Source organism: Crocuta crocuta, unplaced genomic scaffold (assembly GCF_008692635.1).
Source record: "Crocuta crocuta isolate KB4526 unplaced genomic scaffold, BGI_CrCroc_1.0 scaffold168, whole genome shotgun sequence".
NCBI lineage: Eukaryota > Metazoa > Chordata > Mammalia > Carnivora > Hyaenidae > Crocuta > Crocuta crocuta.
Genome location: NW_027532591.1, coordinates 5348600 through 5367249, shown reverse-complemented (window position 1 = coordinate 5367249; position 18650 = coordinate 5348600). Strand labels below are relative to the sequence as shown.

General features: G+C 56.9%; 1 protein-coding gene and 1 non-coding gene across 4 annotated transcripts in view; both read right to left on the bottom strand.

Annotated features, from left to right (window-relative positions):
- The window catches only part of PODN (podocan), a 34939-nt gene extending 18305 nt beyond the window's left edge, over window positions 1-16634 (bottom strand). The window contains exons 1-11 of one of the 3 annotated variants that reach the window (XR_013338945.1): window positions 16305-16610; window positions 14642-14735; window positions 12769-12833; window positions 10977-11086; window positions 9685-9841; window positions 9270-9385; window positions 8063-8720; window positions 4693-4841; window positions 3382-3592; window positions 1897-1971; window positions 64-1032 (exon numbers count right to left, since the gene is read on the bottom strand). Coding sequence is in view for 2 of the 3 variants with exons in the window: in XM_077779752.1 (XP_077635878.1) it covers window positions 3409-3592; window positions 4693-4841; window positions 8063-8720; window positions 9270-9385; window positions 9685-9841; window positions 10977-11086; window positions 12769-12833; window positions 14642-14735; window positions 16305-16607 (1836 nt within the window). In the remaining variant the exon portion in view is untranslated. Of the gene's footprint in view, window positions 1-63; window positions 1033-1896; window positions 1972-3381; window positions 3593-4692; window positions 4842-8062; window positions 8721-9269; window positions 9386-9684; window positions 9842-10976; window positions 11087-12768; window positions 12834-14641; window positions 14736-16304 lie in introns of those variants that run through there. The other 2 variants (XM_077779753.1, XM_077779752.1) reach the window with 2 other exon arrangements.
- On the bottom strand, window positions 11913-12019 carry LOC144244508 (U6 spliceosomal RNA). Its single transcript, XR_013338967.1, has one exon. It is a non-coding gene; the product is annotated as a U6 spliceosomal RNA (small nuclear RNA).
- Window positions 16635-18650: the final 2016 nt, after the last annotated feature.

Here is an 18650-nt window from a genome sequence, read left to right as displayed (position 1 = left end):
CCCACCCCAGCCAGACACTGGCCCGGCACCTGGCAGGAAGCACACGCAGACATGGTCATAGGCTGCCAGAAAAGGGTAATGCTTTTATATTAGTTTTTCTGTAACAAGAAAAATCAGTTTTGTTTTTTTATCATTTTTTTTCTTAAAAAAGAGTTAAAAATCCCAAGGCACCCAGAACATTCCGCAGGCCCAAACAATAAAAAAGGTATGTCATCAGGGCAGCTGGGCCCTTCCTCCTTGCCTGGCCCTGCCCCTCCGCCTCACTCGTGCCCACAGCCCCAGCAATCCCAGGAGACTTTCCCTCTGGCCTTACTGGGGTTTCCATCACAGATGTGCCTGTGGCCGGCCAGGGCCGGGCAGGGAGAGGCTGCCTGGGCAGCTGGGAGTCAGGGCAGCTGTCCCAAAGGTTTCTGTCCCCAAAGGGAGGGAAAGGAACAAAAATCAGCTTCTGTGAGTTCCAGAGGGTGGCAGGCACCTGGCCACAGAGAGCACCAAGATTACTCTGTCTTCTCCAGTGGACGGACGAACAGGCAGATGAGCTGGTAGCAGGCTGTTCTGGCCAGTTCTGGCTGGGGCAAGATATGTTGGTGGCATAGGCCATAGAGGGTTGTTTTCATGTGACTTTGTGTGTGTGTGTGTGTGGGCGCGTGAGTGCGCACACGCACATGGGGGGTCCAAGGCAAGGGGAGCAGGCACCCGTGAGTGCCAGGGCAGGGTCAGACCCTTCCCTGAGTCTACAGGAGTCCAAGGGCATGATGGTGATGGAGGGCGTGGGATGGAGAATGGGACTGTATGGTGGGCTCACTCCGTGCAGCCAGCAGTGTGTGGGTGTGTCATGTTGCCTGCATGTGTCTGGCCGTGGGGTGCTAGAGGAGCAAGGGGGAGTGGGAGACTGTGTGTCCAGCCTGTGTTGTGGCGGTGGGGTGTGGGGTGGCTGGTGAGGGCGGCCCTGGGTGTGTCTGTGAGCATGGCAGAGTGGGGCTCACAGGGCACAGGTACCTGCTGCAGAAAGGGGTCTGGCGGTCCGTTGTCCTGCAGAACACGTGGGAGAGTCAGGGAGGCCAGGGCAGAAGTGCCAGCTTTGGGGAGGTGATTAGAGCTAGGGGGCCCTCCTGAGGGGACTCTGGGAGGGCCAGGTGACTGAGTTGCCCCCGGGAGCCCAGAACCAGCAGGCCACCCACTCAGAGGTGTTCTTTCGGATGTGACCAGGCCTGGTATCAACTAGAGGGCCTTTGGGTCCCTCTGGCCACTCCCCAGGGCCTCTCCCAGGGCCCCCCTCAACAGACCTGACCGAGGCCAATGCCCTCCAGAGGGGACAGATTCTCTCCCATCCCAGGACTCTGCAGCCCCCTCACTGAGGGCTATAGCATCCTCACTGGGCAGCTGTTCACCCCCTCACTGACCTGAGGACAGTGCCTAGAGAGAAGGGTCTCCACTTCATATTCTGGGGCCCCGGGAACAGAGGAAGGGGATTCCCAAGAGCCTGCTCTCCGCACTGGGATAACTGCCCCATGCACGCTCTTCTGTCAGGTGCACCCCCCTCTGTCATCTGCCCATGGGGTTCTCACCACCACCCTCAAGTCTCCTCTCTGCCCCAAGCCCCTGCTTCAATTCAGTGTCCTAACAGTGGCCCGAGGGCCCCTTTGCATGGCCACAGCCTGACCCTGTGACCCCCAGCTCAGCTCATTCTGATATTCCCTTCTGACCACACCTCTCCTCCCGGCTACTCACCACACTGCCCGCTCTCCAGCGTCCCTCTCCAGAGGCCCTGCCCACCCACCCTCCTCCTGTCTGTACCTCCTTCCCTTCCCAGCCTGACCCCGGGGTCCACGACTGCAGCCATTCTGTCGCCAGCACCCTCAACATCCTTGTTCCTTACCCTTCTGTCCCACACACCTGGCCAAAAACCCAGCCATGGATGGATCCAATGGTCCATCTTCTCCACACCCACCCCGGTCTGCTGAGCACCTCCTGTCGCACAGAGAAAACAGAAGGCTGAAGGCATCGGGCTGCTGTGACTTCATGTTCAGCCACCAAGCCGCTACCTTGTGTGTGACTGCAGCCACTTGGTCCTCCGCCCCTCCTGACACAGTGCAAGGACTGAGCCTCCTGCCAAAGCCAGTCCCTCCTACTGTGTCCACAGGGCTAGCTTCTCCCTGCTCTCCTCTCTTACATCTTTAACTCCCCCTCCAGGCCAGTCCCTTCCATCAGCTCTGTTTCTGAAAAGGGTGCAAGGTGAACAGGCCCCTCCTGAACTTCACACCCCCTTCCCCCTGCCACCTTCTCATCTCATCCCTTCACAGCCAAACTTCTTGACAGAGTTGTCTATGCTCCCTGGGTCCACTCCTTGCCAGCTACTGCACTTGAGGCTGCTCCCCCACAAGGTCAAGGGTGACCTTCTTGTGGATAAATCTGGTGGTCTCTTGACAGTGTTCACCTCCACCTGCCTGTCAGCGGCACTGACACAGCTACTCTCTCCACCAGGGCCTGTGTGCATGGGGATGCACGTGTGTAGTCACACGCATGCACGTGTGTGTGCACGTACGTGTCCTGCACCTGTGAACGTGTCGTGGAGTACATGCACGTGTGTCTGTGTGCGCTCTGTGTTCTGAGTGTGGGTTATCCGCGCACGTGTATGCATGTTTGGACGTGTGGGAGCACAAGTATGTGTGTGTCAGTGCACTGTATACACATGTAGGGTGGTTATGTTGCACGTGCACATAATCTGCCTCTGTCCTACCTCCTTCCCTCGCCGTGTCAGCCCCTTCTGCAGGCTCCCTTGCAGCTGGCCATGGCCAGTCACTCTCCCCAAGTGAGCTCCCTGAGCTTGCTGGGGCCTCACGACTATTTCCAGGCTGATAATGTCTGGAGCCCCATCTCAGGCCAGAGCTCACCCCCCAGCCCCACACCCACATACCCGGCCCACCCTGGGCAACTCCCTGAGCACACCCCAAGCCCATCTAACTCAACACCCCCACCACCTCAACAAACCTGCTCCCCCAGTACTATCGTCCACCCGGAACTCAAGCTAGACCTGGGGGCCTGTCCTCTCCCTCGCCCTGGCCCAGCAGGACTACTGTGGCCTCTGGAGTCTGCCTGTCCGTCCCCCAAAGCCCTTCAGGCCTTCTGCTTATCTGCATCCTCACTGCCCCCCACCCCCATCACCTCTGGCCTGGATCACCAGAGTAGCCTTCTCCTGGGCCCCCACATCCATTCCCTGTTTCCACCATCCCAGAGCCTCTGCGTGTCCCATCGGGGCGAGTTCCCCAGCCTGTGCTCGCCTCCCACAGCCTTGCCAGCCACTCACCCAGCGGGCGTACCAGGGTCAGGGACAGGAAGCTGGTGGGGAGAGGTCAGTGTGCCCCCACCCAGACCACCTACCTATGTCAAATCCGGTTCACCCTGCCACTATCGACTTTCCTCCTCCTCCTCCTCCTCCTCCTCCTCATCTTCCTCATCCTCTTCCTCCAACTGGCCTCGGTCCTTGGAAACGTCACCAAACTCAAAGTTGCCTTCTATGTCCAAGACCTGCAGGTGCTTCAGCCTCCGGAAGGCACTTTCCACCACGGAGCCCACAGCCAGCTTGTTAAACCTGTGCAGACCACCCATGTGGGGTCAGTGCCAGAGGCCTAACCCTCAGAGGCCCCACACTCACCCAGCCTAGACGGTAAAGAGGAAGGAACGAGATCTCCAGGAAGATGGCATAGTAAGCATAAAAGGGGGCTGCTGAGAAGCATGGCACGTCATGAAAAGTCCCAGCTACTCAGTGTGGCTACAGCTTGGTGGGGCAGGTGTGGACCCTGGACCACTCATCCCAGAGGGGAAGGCCCCCATCTACAAATGTTCTACAATTTGGGAGTGGCGGAAATGGGTGCCTCCTCTCAGCCTGGGATTACCTCCCTCTGGAATTAACCCCAAGGCCTGAGGCTCTGGTGCTGCCAGACTGGGGTTACTTTGGAGCCTGGTGTGGTATGGCACACAGGCAAGGCCAGGGTTAGGCCGGGCCAGGGATGCACCTGGGTTGAAGGCAGGCAGAGGCCGGGCTCTGATATCAGGCCCCCTCAATTCTTTGTGCCTTAGTCCCCTACAGGAGCCAAGGCATAGGTTACACTTCACCCCACCCCAGCCTGGGGCCTTCTGGACCACAAATCCCCTGGGCGTGCACATTCCGCCTTCTCAGATCTGTCCCTTCTCTCTGAGTTGAGGGGATGGTTAGGTAGGGTGTTGGAAGAACCACCCTGACTCTACTGTATCAAAGCCCCTCATTTCCTGGGGGAGTTGGCTCCCCCATTAGAATCATTCTAAACCCCCAGAGCTCAGCAAGGGCCTGACACCTGCTATCCTGGGCCTGAGGCCCAGGGTACAGCCTGACCTGTGGGCACAGTGATCACCTTGCTCCCTGGTAACCCTTCCTGCCACAGTCATATCACTAACGCCCACATGCACTGCTTTTAAAGTTCCTGAAGCCCTTCTACAAACTTATAAACCTTACCAGGCTTGACCAGAATGCTGAGGACACAGAGGCTCAGGAAGCATTCCGTGATGTACCCAGGGTCACACAGACTATCAGCAGTAAAGCCAGGCTTCGAACACTGACCTCTACCCAGGAGCTGTTCCCACATGCCTCAGCTATCCCACTAGAGCCAGGGCTGAACACAGAGGGGCATGCACAGTGTCCCAGGGGCCTCCTACCTGAGAAAGATGCCTTTGAGGTTGGGCGTGGAGTCGAAGGCACTGGCAGGCACAGTGCTAATCTTGTTGTTCTGCAGGTATAGGTACTCGAGTGACTCCGGGAGGCCCTCAGGGATCTCTGTGAGCTGATTCCCAGCGATGTCCAGCAGCTATATGGGTGACCAGGGGAGTCAAAACACTTAACATCTTGCAAAGATCCTACCAACCCTCTGGCCTATGATAACCATGTGAGGCGGGGCCTACAACTAACCCCATTTTCCAGGAGGGGAAACAGAGGTTCAGACAGGTTAAGAGATCTGTCCAAGGCCACACAGCTTATATGAGGCTGGAACCCGATACACCTGACCCTTGTTCCAAACCCTTGTTCTAACTGTCTTCTGTCCTACCCAGCTCCTTCTGTCTTCCCACATGAATTCACAGCCAAGATATCTGAGTGTTACAGCCCTTCCTCCTTAGCACACCTGTCCCCCCCATCAGACTGAAGATCCCAGAAGGGCAGAGGCCAGGGATCCTCCAGTGTTTGAATATGCCCACACTGGTCCCAGATGAGAGTGGGGCTGGGGTCCGTACAGGTGGGGCTGCTCATTTGTGGCCTTCAGAGGCCATGTGGGCAGGGACCAAGAGCAAGTGTTGAAGGCCCACTGACCTAGGCTGGTCAGTCCTGGGATTACCACATGCCCAGAGTCCAGGAAGCAGGTGGGCAGGGAGACGGGGTGGTTTTCCCAGGGAGCAGAGCAAACGTGCAGTAGGCAGGAGACCTGGACATGCACGGGCCCAGCTCACTGCCTGCCCCTCAGGCTGTCAGCACACACTCGCTCTGACACACACCTGTGCAGGCACAGGTGGGACTCCATCACCTTTAATTTCCCTTCCTCACCCTGACAGGCTGAGGCTCAGGGGCGGGAAACTGGGGGCCATGAATCTAGATTCAAGATTCAAGGGGGAAAAACCAGCTTCACACACCTTAGGGAGCCTTCCTGTCACTTCCCCTCCCCAGCAGGGCTCCCTGCTCCCTACTGTGTTCCCTCCACACAGCGCTGGCACTTCCGCGTTCATTCCAAACATCCTCACGCCCACAGGTGCCTGGGAAATAAGGTCCACTGAGAAGATGCCTCTGGCACTGGAGGTCAGCGTGGAGGAGGACACGCACAGAGAGTCTGACAATGGCAGCTGGCAGAAGGAGCCCTGGGGGAGTGGCCTGACCCAGCCTTGGGTCAGGGGAGTGCAGCGGCCAGCACAGGTGGGGGCTCTGAAGCAGTGGGGGCAGCTGCTTATAGAAAGACCCAACAGTGTGAGGAGGAATCCCCCCACCAGACACCTCCTCCCTGACTGGATTCACATACCTGCCCATCACTGGGGGCTTCCGGAAGGACAGAACACCTGAACTAAGTCCGAGGTGTATTACAGGCCCTAGACGGTAATGACGCTCCATCTGCCATCTGGGAAATGAGGTCCACTGACAGGTCCTGCCTGTCAGGTCCTCAGTTCCAGAGCTGTGTCTGTATGTGGTGGAGGCCCAGGACAGGCTGTGGCCCGAATGAGTGAGCAGGGCCTCCCAGGGTGCGATGCTTCCAGCAGCAAGGCCAGTATGACTAAAGCCCAGTGTGCCTGGGAAGCCCAGGAGCTCAGCCAGGAGCAGAGGCAGGCCGGTCCTGAGAGCTGTGGCAAGGGTTCTGGTCTGGACTCTAAGAGCAACGGGGAGCCACAGAGGGTTCTGAGAAGCAGTATAAGGTGAGTGTTTTTCAAGATACCTAACCAACTGCATACAGTCTACTAATAGAGTGGAGAGCTCCTCTGGAGCTGGGGTCCAGGTGAGAAATGGGGGTGACTTGGCTTGGGGTACAGGCATCAGGGATGGAGAGAAGTGAGTTGAGAGATGTGATGGTAGCACTGGCAGAGTTTAGTAACAATGGGTGTTGGGGGGCAGGTGGTGTCAAAAAGGAGGTGTCAAGGGCAGCTTCCAGGTTTCCTGTGGTCACCCCCTTCAGTGAGTTAGAAAATGCAGCAAAGCGGCACCTAGTGGCTCAGTGGGTTAAGTGTCTGACTTTGGCTCAGGTCATGATCCCGTGGTCCGAGAGGTCAAGCCCCATGTAGGGCTCTGTGGTGACATGCAGAGCTGGTTTGAGATTCTCTCTCTCACTCTCCCTCTGCCCCTCCCCTGCTCATTTTCTCTCTCTCAAAATAAACTTTAAAAAAATTTTTTTAAAAGAAAAGAAAATGCAGCAAGAGGAACAAGTGTGGAAGGGAGGACAATGGGCTCTGAGCTCCTTGAGAACGGGCTCCTGAGGAAAAGCAGCAGGGACCCGCACAGGTAACTGCATCCTGCTGTCTGGCACCCGCAAGGCTGTCTGGGTGAGGAGAGACCCCCCAACAGCTGCTCCTGCAGAGCCAGCTGCCTACCCCCAACTACCCCTGCCCTACCCTCAGGGCTGGGTCCCACCTTCTTGCCCCCCACTCTGTGGGCTGTCCCCTGTATTTCCCTCAGACATCCTTACCCCAACAGCTCCCCAGAAAAACATGCACGGTGAGCCTACCACACCGAGGTCCTGTGAGCACCACAGACTAAAATGCCTGCCACGATTCTAGCAGAAGAGCAGGCAACAAATGGCAGATGGATGACCTAATGCCCAGAAGGGATGAGGATTAGGAAGAAAAACCAAGCCAGAGAGGGTTGATAGGTGGTGAAGGAAGACCTCCCAAGGAGGTGACATTTGAGCAGAGCCCTGAGAGGGAGGGAGGGGACATGTAGGGAACCCCCCCCCCCAGGGCAGCGAAGTGGCAGGCAGCTCCTGACCTCACAGCACCTAGGCCCTGCCTCCCAATTTTCTCAAGTTCCCTTTCAACCCCTATTGAGTGGGAGGTTTCGCTCAGGCCAGATACCCCACCTGACTCCAGCTGTGGCCACTGGGCCACACCCACCCAGCAGCCCAGCATGTCTCCAGCCCTCTGCTGGAGGTCAGCCTGCCTCCCAAGCCTCGCCCCTCCGCTCCCCCCAGCCCAGCCTTTCCCAGCCAGCTGTTCCTGAGATTTCAGATGAGTGAGCCTGACTCTTCAGTGACACCTGACTGCCCCCCCACCCCGCCTATCCTCCTGAACTGTGGGCCCCCTACCTGCAGCTATGACTTCCCCTTACCCCCACAGCCCTCTTCAAGCCTGTACCTGCAGGTACTGAGCTCAGCCTGGCCATACCAGCCCTTTACTGCTGTCTCCTGGCATGCCAGTCATCCACTTCCTGGTCCAGCCGCCCAGCCCCACGGCCAGGGCCTCCTACCCACCCGTCACCTGGGCCCAGAAGATGGGTGTGTTCAGGGCAGCCATATCAGTACCGCCTCACGCGGGTGTGACCTAGCCGCTTTTCCCTGCCCCTTACCTGGAGGTGGGCAAGGTCGGCCCATGCGCGGGGGCCCAGGGCGCGGCTGCGCAGCCGGTTGCCGGTGAGGTAGAGCTCACGCAGCTGGGCCATGCCGGCCAGCGCTCCGCGCGCCAGGGCCGCCAGTTCATTGCGCTTGACCTTGAGAACATGCACGTTCCGCGGCAGCCCGGGTGGCAAGGTGTGCAGCCGGTTACCGGACAGGTCCAGCGAGCGCAGCAGGCGCAGCTTGCGGAAGGCATCCCGGTGCACCTGCGGGCTGGTGATGCGGTTGTAGCTGAGGTTGAGCTCCTCCAGGAAGTAGGTGGTGGCGAAGTCGTCGCGGCCGATGCCGGTGATCTGGTTGTGCAGGATCATGAGAGTGCGCACGCGCCGGGGCAGGCCGCTGGGCACGCGCTCCAGAGCATTGTTGTACAGGTGCACCGTGTGCAGCCGCTTCAGGCCCTGGAAGGCCCGCGGGTGGATGCCGCGCGCGTGCAGCTGGTTGCTGTGCAGCAGCAGGTACTCGAGGCTGCGGATGGGCGTCAGCACGTCTGCGTCCACGCTGCGGATGGCGTTCTTCTCCAGGTGCAAGAGCACCAGGCTGCGCGGCAGCCCCGCCGGCACCCGCGACAGGTTGTTGCTGGACAGATCGAGGTACTCCAGGCTGGACAGCTTCCTGGGGCAGGAAGGAATTAGGATAGTTGGCAGAGGCCCACGGTGTTTCCTTACACCATTACTCCCAAGGGAGATGGGGAGTGACCTGCCTGACCTCAGTCCTCTCAGAGCCCATGCTCTGACTAGATTCTTCCTACACCAGTGTGTCATTGAGTCAAGGACACACTGGTGTAGGAAGAATCTAGCATGGTTTCTGACACTTAGAAGTCAATTCGAAGACCAATTGTTTAAGGCTTTTTGTGGCTACCCTGGGCCCTAAAGAACGAAAACATATTTGCCTTCAACAAGTCTACTCCAGTTTCAACTTTGTATCAAGAAGCCAGCCTCTGAAGATGCCCCTCTGGAATTGGGGCAGGCCTTCTCTACACATATCCCTTGTTGTTGGGGACAGACGTGTCAGCACAGGCACAAGCGCAAACTTCCTTCTCCAGGAACCTCGGTGGGTGGGGGGCAGGTGGGCGACGGGCGGGTGTGAGAGGACTCGGCTGGGTGGGCCCAGGGAGCAGCTTCCCAGTTACCGTGCTCACACGGAGGGTCAGGTGGAGCTCACCAGAAGGTTTCATTGTCCAGACCCTCATCAGTCAGGTAATTGTTCTGCAGGTACAGTTCACGCAGGTTGCTCAGCTCACTGAAGGCACCTGGTGGGATCTTCTCCAGCTTGTTGTTCTGAGGGGTAGGACGGTGGGGAGGGGAGTATGAGGGACAGCTGAGGGGCAAGGGCGGCGCCCTGGAATGAGACGTGGAGAGGAGTCTGGGGGAGCCATGGGAGCATGGCCTGGAGCATGAGGCAGGTGATACTGACGGCCAGGCACCCAGGCCTCTGCCTGGTTCCCCACAGTGGACACCGTGGCCTGCGGCGTGTGCCTGAGGCCCCACAGCCTCACTGCGGTGCCTGTGTGGGCCTGGGCTCTTCCCCCACTGCACCCTGCTCTTTTGCTGCCCCTCCCCCATGCTCTCCCTCCCACCTTGAGGTGCAGCTTGTAGAGGGCACGTGGCAGGTGCTTGGGCACGTGGCGCAGGAAGTTGCTGGACAGAATGAGGATCTCGACGTTGCTGGAGCCATTGAACATGTGGTCGGGCAGCCCGGCGTCCGCCAGCTTGTTATTGTGCAGGTACACGGACCTAGGGGATGAGGCACAGGTCCTTACCCAGCCGTGCCCGCCCCTCTTCCCACCAGCTCATCTGACCAGCCTTCAGACCTCGCTCAGGTCAGGCCTGGGCCCAGGACACCCTCCTCCCGTTTGAAGAACCTCAGACCCTGCCTCATCCAGTCCCCCTACACAGCCAAGGAGACCAAGGACCCACTAGAGGCTGCTCCCCATGTCAGTGGCAGAAATAGGATTTCCTGACCCCCAGTCTGTGCTCCTACACACCCTTCAAGGTTCTTAGTCATCTCGGACTGTTGCAGTCCTGGAGTCCCACATGCCAACCCCAAGCAGCTGGCTCTGAGTTCTGTGGGATTTCCCACACATGGAGGCTAACCCTGCCACCTCTTTGCCTCAATGTCCAGTACAGGGCCTGGCTCAGAGGAGGTGACCTCTCATTCATTCAGAAAATGTATAATAGTGAGTGCCCCTGTGTGCCAGGACTGTTCTAGACTCTGAAGATATAAGCAGTGGACATAACCAACAAGACCCTGCCCTCTTGAAACTAAATTACTAGAAGGAGAAAAGATAAGAAATAAGAGAAATAGAAGATATTCTAAACATAGAAGATATAACTCATTCTTGCTGTGTGGGCTCTCTTGAGCCTCAGCCTTCTCATCTGTAGGATGGGACCATGCACAGCGACCCTGGCTCCTTTCACGGATGGAGAGAATCGAGTGAGATGACAGATTCAGGGACAGAAGCAGCACCAGGCGTTGTCAGTATCCCCCGAACCACCCTGCCCTGTTCACACACCTGTGCTACTCTTCCCGAAGCAGCTCTCAGCAAGGGGCAGCTCTGTCTGCTGCAAGATGCTTCCTTCCCCTGGGGGCTGGGGAAGGAGGGAAAGACCCTCACCCAGCTCCCCATGGTTCCGCAGACATCACTCTCAGTCCTTACCTCTTGGACTGATTCCTTCCAGTACTCAGAGCCTGTGCCCCTGCAGCAGGCGGGCAGCCCTCACCACAGCCCTGAGCAAGGGCATCATGCCTGCACTGCCCAGCATGCCCCTCCTTCAGGGTCTGTTCTCTGCCCCGACAGGGCTGGGAGTGTCTGTCTCAGCTCCTCCCCCTTCCCCAGCCTGAGCCCAGGGCCCCTGTTTGACCTCTGACCTCAAGTTTGGCTTCTGGCCAAAGGTGAGCCCATAGATCTTGGTGAGATAGTTGGCAGCAAAGTCCACGCTGATCAGGGTGTTTGGCAGGAACCGGGGTGCCAGGGTCAGCTGGGAAGGGAAGAGTTGGGGCAGAAAGACCAATGGAGGGCAGAGGCTGGCTCCTCTGGGCTCCTCCTTGCAACCAGAGACGTCTTTCTAAACTGGAAGCCCATCCCACTCCCCTAATAACACAAAAACAGAACCTTCATGGCCCCCCACAGCCCTAAACATTCAAAGCCCTCTAGGCCTGTCCCCTGCGGTGCTCCTGGTCTCTCCCCTCATTGCTCCCTGACACAGACCCTCTGTGCAGCTACAGTGAGCACCCACACTCCCCCTGCCCAGTGTCAGCCTTCATTCACTCAGCAGCAGTCCCTGAGTGTACAATACTGCAGGCATGGGGCCAGGTGCTGGACGTGTCCTGGGGAACAAGACAGGGAAGTGCCTCCACCCCCACCCCCCAAAGCTTACATCTTAAAGGAGAAGACAATAAACGAGGCACAGAAGTATCCAATAGTGATGAATTAAACCAGGCTGAAGGCAGAGAATAACTGGGCTGGGTGCTCGAGGAACAGGTGACACTTAAGGCATGAAGGCAGTTAATGCCATCTGAGGGGAGAGCACCCATGGCAGCAGGGGCAGTGAGTATAGGCCCCGCTTGGGGGTTTGGGGGCTGGAGAAGTGAGTGGGAACAGGAGTTGAGAGAGGCAGGCAGGCACACACTTAGGCCCTCCGCCATGCAGAGGTGTGTGGCTTTCATTCTGGGTGGAAAGTGAAGCCTCAGGAGCTTTGTGTTGGGGATGGGGAAAGGAAGGGTAGAGGCAGGTATGGTTTTTTTTTTCCTTAAACTTTTATTTATTTACTTTTTTAAAAATTTTTATTTTTTACAAATAGTTTAAAAAATATGGAACGCTTCATGAATTTGCGTGTCATCCTTGCGCAGGGGCCATGCTAATCTTCTCTGTATTGTTCCAATTTTAGTATATGTGCTGCCGAAGCGAGCACGAGGCAGGTATGGTTTTTAAACGTCACTCTGATTGCTCTGAGGAGAGGGAGGAGCAAACGGAAAAGCAGGGCCGTCCTGGTGTGGGCTGGCGGACCAGGGCCAGAGGGGAGCTGAGGGCGTGCAGTGGGACTGGGCGTGGGCGAGCAAAGCACCCTGGGTTTGTGGCTCAGATAGGTGGCTGGAGATGGCCTTTATGGGGGGAAAGGCCACAGGAGGTTTGGGGTTTGTGGAAAGGAACCAGAGTTCTACATTCATTAGACATCTAGGGGAGATGTAGAGGAGGCAGGTGGATCTTTGAGTCTCACGTAGGAGGAATGGAAAGGACTGGGGGCTGCCACTGGACATGGCCATGATGTAGACATGTGCTAAAGCCTGGGGAGGGGATGGGTCACCTCAAGAGACTTCAGAGAGAAGGGCCCAGGACAGAGCCCTAGGACACACCAAATATTTTGAAGTTGAATGCCTGTGTGCCTTTTCTCATGCTCTCTCTTTGGCAGTGACTCCCCCTAGGGCCCCTGGCTGAAATCTTGTTACCCTTCCTAGCCCTGCTCAAATGCCATGTCCTCCGGGAAGCCCTCCAAGTTGCTATCACCTTCGGGCACTGCTGTAAGGCCTTGGCTTCTGTTTTGATTATCTGACCACTCTGATGCCCTGCAGTAAGGTGTGAGGTCTCGCCAGGACCATGTCTGAGCAGCAATGGGGACCCAGTGACCTGAGCTCAGCCCCCCAACACCAGAGGATCCCTTACCTTGTTATTGGCCAAATACAGGTAATTGAGGTTGGTCAGATGCTCAAATGCCTCCTCCGGGAGCCCTTCAAAGGACAGGCATCGATCAGAGCCCTGGATGAAGGAGATGCTACAGGGGAGCACACCACCACCAACCCCCCCAGTTCCCACCCTACTTTCCAGGACTGGGAGGGCCCTCCCTGAGGCAGGTTGGGTTCTGATCCCTTCCCACCCAGTCCCAGCAGGCCTGTCCAGCCCTGTTTTCTTTACTCTTGTTCCCTGGGGCCCCCAGCTCAGAGGAGCGCAGGTAGACAGTGTCTATTCACAAATGACCAATTCTTCACCTGCTCTACCTGCTCCACCTGCTCAGGTGGAAATGGGTCCTCATAAAGTCAGGCCACGGGGCAGAGGACCCAGCCCCACCCTTCCCCATCAGGAAGGAGTGCTTTCCTCAGGTGCAGCCCTGGGGTCTCTGACCCTCCTCTACCCAGCCCCATGGAGGGCAGAGCTGTGGCCCCGGTGCCCCGCACCATCTGGCCCATCCCTGTCCCAGCCAGCAGCTGTAGTGTCAGGACTCAGCTGTCACTGGGAGCACAGCCAAACTGGCCCTTCTCCAATCATGAGGCAGGCCTCTGACACTCAGTTCCGGGCTCCCAGACCCTCAGATGCTGGGACTCACCCAAGCGTCTAAGGAAAGGGAACAGTTACATAAACCATGCATGGTCCCTCTGTGGGCGGCCGCCGTGCAAAATGATGGCCACTGAGGGTTTTTAGCAACATGAAAAATGCTGCTTTGCTAACTGCTAAGTGGAACGAAGCAGTTAAGATAGTTATAATATCTAAACTGTAGCTCAGCTATGAATTATAAAACAAAGAAAAAAGACTAGATTGAATTGTGGTGATGGTTGAACAATTATGTAAACTTACCAAAACTCATCAAATTGTACTTATACGTTGGGTGAATCTTACAGTATAGAAGTTAATACCTCAATAAAGCTGTTTTCTAAAAAGTAGCAAGAAACATACCCAAACGTCAATAGTGATTAACTCCACGTGGCAGACTTATAAGTGGGGTTTTTTTCTTTTCCGTTTTGTTTTCTACATTTCCAAATTTTGTTATAAATTATTTTCATCATCAGAAAAAAGTAACTTTTGACAATCTGAGTTCTATACATCTTTGATTCTAAAGGCTTTCTATGAATATAAAAGTCTATGAGAGGGGCGCCTGGGTGGCTCAGTTGGTTAAGCATCTGACTAAGGCTCAAATCATGATCTCATGGTTTAGGAGTTTGAACCCCACATCAGGCTCTGTGCTGACAGCACAGAGCCTGGAGCCTGCTTCCGATTCTGTGATTCTCTCTGCCCCTCTCGTGCTCTCCCTCTCAAAAATAAATAAACATTTAAAAAATGTTTTAATGGGCACCTGGGTGGCTCAGTCGGTTAAGCGTCCAACTTTGGCTCAGGTCATGATCTCACAGTTCATGGGTTCGAGCCCCACGTCAGGCTCTGTGCTGGCACCTCAGAGCCTGGAGCCTGCTTCCAATTCTGTGTCTCCCTCTCTCTCTCTGACCCTCCCCTGCTCACGCTGTCTCTCTCTCTCTCAGAAATAAATAAAAACATGAAAAAAATTTAAAACTAAAAAATGTTTTAATAAAAAATAAAAATAAAAGGGTCATGAGAAAGGCCCTGGGAATCCAAGCCTTTCCACTGACCCAATTCCCAGGTCTCAGAAACCCCCAGGAGTGACTTAGGCAACTGCAGGGGGCCCCTTGCCCTGCTGCCAGCACAGCCCTGCTGTTTTCTGTACCCCAGCATCTGCAGGGGGAGCTCCTCCCACGGGCGCCAGTGCCCCCGCCCCTTTGGTCCCTCGCCTGGGCTCCGGGTGACCCCTCACCTCGGGAAGTCAGGCGGTTGTTCTGGAGGTTCAGAGTTTCCAGCCGATGCAGCCTGGAAAGCTCCTGGGGGTAGATCTTCTCCAGCTGGTTGTTCTGGGGGGTAAGGGCCAGGGGTGATGAGCCAGTCCCAGGAGCCAGTCCCTCTGCTGGGCACCTCCCTTGGGATTCACCCCCATGCAGACAGGCCCTGGGTCTGGGCCAGTCCCGGGTCTGAGCGCTGGAGGCACAGCAGTGACCACCACAGGCATGCAGGTCCCGCCTTCTGGAAGCCCAGACATGAGCATCTCGAGGCAGTTCAAACTTGGAGTGCCGTTTGCCCTCGAGACCCACTCCCTTCATGTTCCCACTGGGTGGCAGGCATCCCCAAGCCAGAAACTACTTTTGGCTCCCTTTCCGGGTCGGGGGAGGGCGTACCTGTGGTCCTCACTCCTTTTGGAATGCTTTAAAACCTTCCTCCAAAAGCCTTCCTGAATTGGATTGGGGGCTGGACTAGGAACTGCTCTGGGCACCTCCACCCCAGCACTAGTCCTTCTGTCTCCATCTATAGTCTTTACCTGTTTAGATCTCTGCCCCCCCCCCATAGGCTGTTCACGTCCCCCTTACACACCCAGCATCTGACACAGCACCAGACGTGTAGAACACATACCCAGGAGACATTTTATGAAAAAATGAGTGAATGAACCAACTGAAAGTGTTGTCCTTAACTCGTCCCTTTCCCGCATGGGCTCCCCTGGCCGTGGGCTCCTTCTACCATCACTGTAGACCCATCAGTTTGGGTGACCATGGGCAGGTCACTTTCCTTCACTGGGCTTGATCTCTGGAAATGGGTATGAGAGCCCCTCTCTCTCCCCCAGGGCTCTGGGCCACACAGAGCTGGGCGCNCCTGTTTAGATCTCTGCCCCCCCCCCATAGGCTGTTCACGTCCCCCTTACACACCCAGCATCTGACACAGCACCAGACGTGTAGAACACATACCCAGGAGACATTTTATGAAAAAATGAGTGAATGAACCAACTGAAAGTGTTGTCCTTAACTCGTCCCTTTCCCGCATGGGCTCCCCTGGCCGTGGGCTCCTTCTACCATCACTGTAGACCCATCAGTTTGGGTGACCATGGGCAGGTCACTTTCCTTCACTGGGCAGGTCACTTTCCTTCACTGGGCTTCATTTCCTTCTGGAAATGGGTATGAGAGCCCCTCTCTCTCCCCCAGGGCTCTGGGCCACACAGAGCTGGGCGCACCAGCATTCCCAGTGTCCCCCGTCTGGAAAAGTGTCCCACTTCTCAAAATCCAGCCTGCACCTCAGCTGGGGAGAGCGCTCTATCCTCTGAGCCCCCAGAGCATCTATCAGGGTCAACTTTCTCTTGTTTTCCTGCTCCATAATGGTGTCTGGGGCGCTCTGCCCATCCAGAGGGGCAGCTGCCAGGCAGCTCTGAGTCCTATTTTCACAGGGTCTGACTCTACTTACGGGCCTCAGCTTGGACTCCTCCAAGCAAAACAAGCAGTTATAATATCACGTTACTCTGTGACGGGGACGTCAGAGGGGGGATGCCCTAGCACCTCGTGTCTGGGGACCGGGGAGCCACGGGTACTGGGGGTTCTGGGACAGGAGCTGCGAGTCGAGAGGGCAGCCCCTGCTGACCGCTGCTGCAATGCCAGCTTCACCTGCAGAGACAGATGGTTGGTGTGCTCGGGCAGGTCCCCTGGGAACTCGCGCAGGTCGATGCCACCACAGTCCACAACACCTTCTTGGGAGCAGGCACAGTCTCGGGGGCAGTTGATGGTAGCAGGACCGGGCCCTGGCTCCTCGGGGCTCAGGACCAACACTGGCTCCTCCATGAATTCGTTCTCTTCAGGGCTCAGGCTGTGGGCACCACTTCGGCCAAACCCTGGAGACCTGACCGAGCTCAGCAGTCCCAGCTGCGGTGGCAACAGCAACAGGAACAGCAGTGCCCTGCTCCGGGCCATGGTGCCTGCAGGAGGGGGTGAGTCAGACTTCACCTGTTAGGGACAGTAGGCACAGGGCTAGGGTGCACAAAATCATAGTGGGGCCCTCCTAGGCACAGGATAGAGCCTACTCAGGGGTCCTGGGCACACGTCTGATCTGCTGCCACCCTCCCTTCCCTACCTACATCCCCCTCATCAGGGCTACCCTCTGGAAGGAGCAGGTGAAGCCCTGCCCTTAGGCAAGTCTGCAAAGCCTCCAGCGGCCCTTTCCAGTCCTGGCCCTGAGGACTGGACACCCACTTCACAGAAGGGGAAGCTGAGGCCAGGGAGGAACTGTGACTTGCAGGGTTTGGCCAGGACTTTGCAGAGCTCTTGCTGCCCTGGCACAGGTGGGGCTGGCAGCCCCTATACCTCGTCCAGAGCCACAGGCCATGGCGGGCCAGCAGCAGCAAGGCACATCCCAGCTCTTCGGCTCACCATTCTAGGATGTTCAGGACTTGACCCTGTCTCTCTTCCAACACCCGCACCCCAATTATACAGGTCTATCTAGTAGTTCCTCTCTCCGGGCCTTTGCACATGCTGTTCCTGCTGCCTGCAATACCCTCCCCCTCTCTTGTGCAGTCAGCAACCTCTCTAAGAACCAACGCCAGTGTTGTGTCCCCTGGGAAGACTCTGAGCTGTCCCCGGGCCCTCCGTTTCTGTGTTCCCCCAGGGCTTGGCGTGAGTTGGGTTGGGCTGTGAATATGGGAAGGTGTCTTTCTCCCACATAGGGCTGTGAGCCGCTCTCGGTGTATGGGTGGGGCTGGGCAAAGGGCAGGCATCAGTGAATGCTGCTGCCATCCCCAGGGCCTTCCAAGTCCCCTTCCTGATGTTTACACCCTCAGCGGGCCACACCAGAGCCTGCTGCCACCTGCAAGAGACTGCTCCTGAGCACAGCATGCCCACCCCCCCCCAGGAGCAGGGGTAGGGATGGCCTCAGGCCATGAGGAAGATGCAGGGGTCCCATATTTAGCACCCAATGGGCCTGGCTGGGCTCCAGGCTGGTCCCTGGAGTTCTCTTGACAGAAACTCACTCAGCAAACATCTCTGGGAAGTGCTAAGTTGTGACAGGCCATAACTCAGGTGCACTGACTCTAGAGTCCCACAGACCCCAGTTTGAGTCCCCCTCCACCACTTAGTGGCTCTGACCCCCCTATTTCCTCACCTTACAATGCAGATAATACATCTAAACCCATAGCATCTGGGAGGAGTCAGCAAGGTGACAGATGTGAAGCACCTGGTTCCTCTGGGGTGATGAGGTGCTGCTGTCACAGCTACAGCAATTACAAACGCAGCTACATTGCAGGCGCTCGGCCCGGGGGATCCCTGCCTCAGTCTGAGGCTCTCTCTATGGCACTAGATTGGGGAACCACACCCCACACAGTGGGAAGATGCTGGGCCTGGGTAAACCGGGAGCTGGTCACCGCAGCCGGTGACTGGTTAGGGAGGCGGGCACTGGAGCCAACCAGCCAGGACTGCAGTCGGCTCTGGCTCTCAGTTGTGTGACCCTGAGCAAGTTTTGTCACCCACTAACCTCAGCTTCCTCACCTGTCCATAGGGGCTACCAGAGCCATCCTCATGGGGAAACCAGTGAGTGCACATACTGTACACCCTAAGTGCTCAATAAATGTTCGCTCTTCCTACCACTAACATCTGACCTGTGGGCTCTGCCTGCTCTGGAACCCGCTGCTTCCTCCCCTTCTCTTGTCCAGATCCTGCTGTGCTTTTCAGTCCAGTTCCAGGCTCACCTCCCCCCAGACTTGCAGACTCCAGCCTCCTATGCGTTCCTGCTGCCCTGTGGCCACTGCAGTACTTCAGACACTGCTTTGCCTCACTCATTGGCTCAGCCAGCTCTCCAAGGAGGTCCTGTCTGCCCTCAGCCCTGTGCTGGCACAGGGGACACAAGTGAGGTGGCAAAGTTCCCTGCTCTCAGTCTAGAGGGGGGCAGCAAAGCCCAACACAATAACTACTGCCCCACCCTCCACCCCAAACTGGGTGAGCCCTGGGAAGCCCCAGAGATAGAAG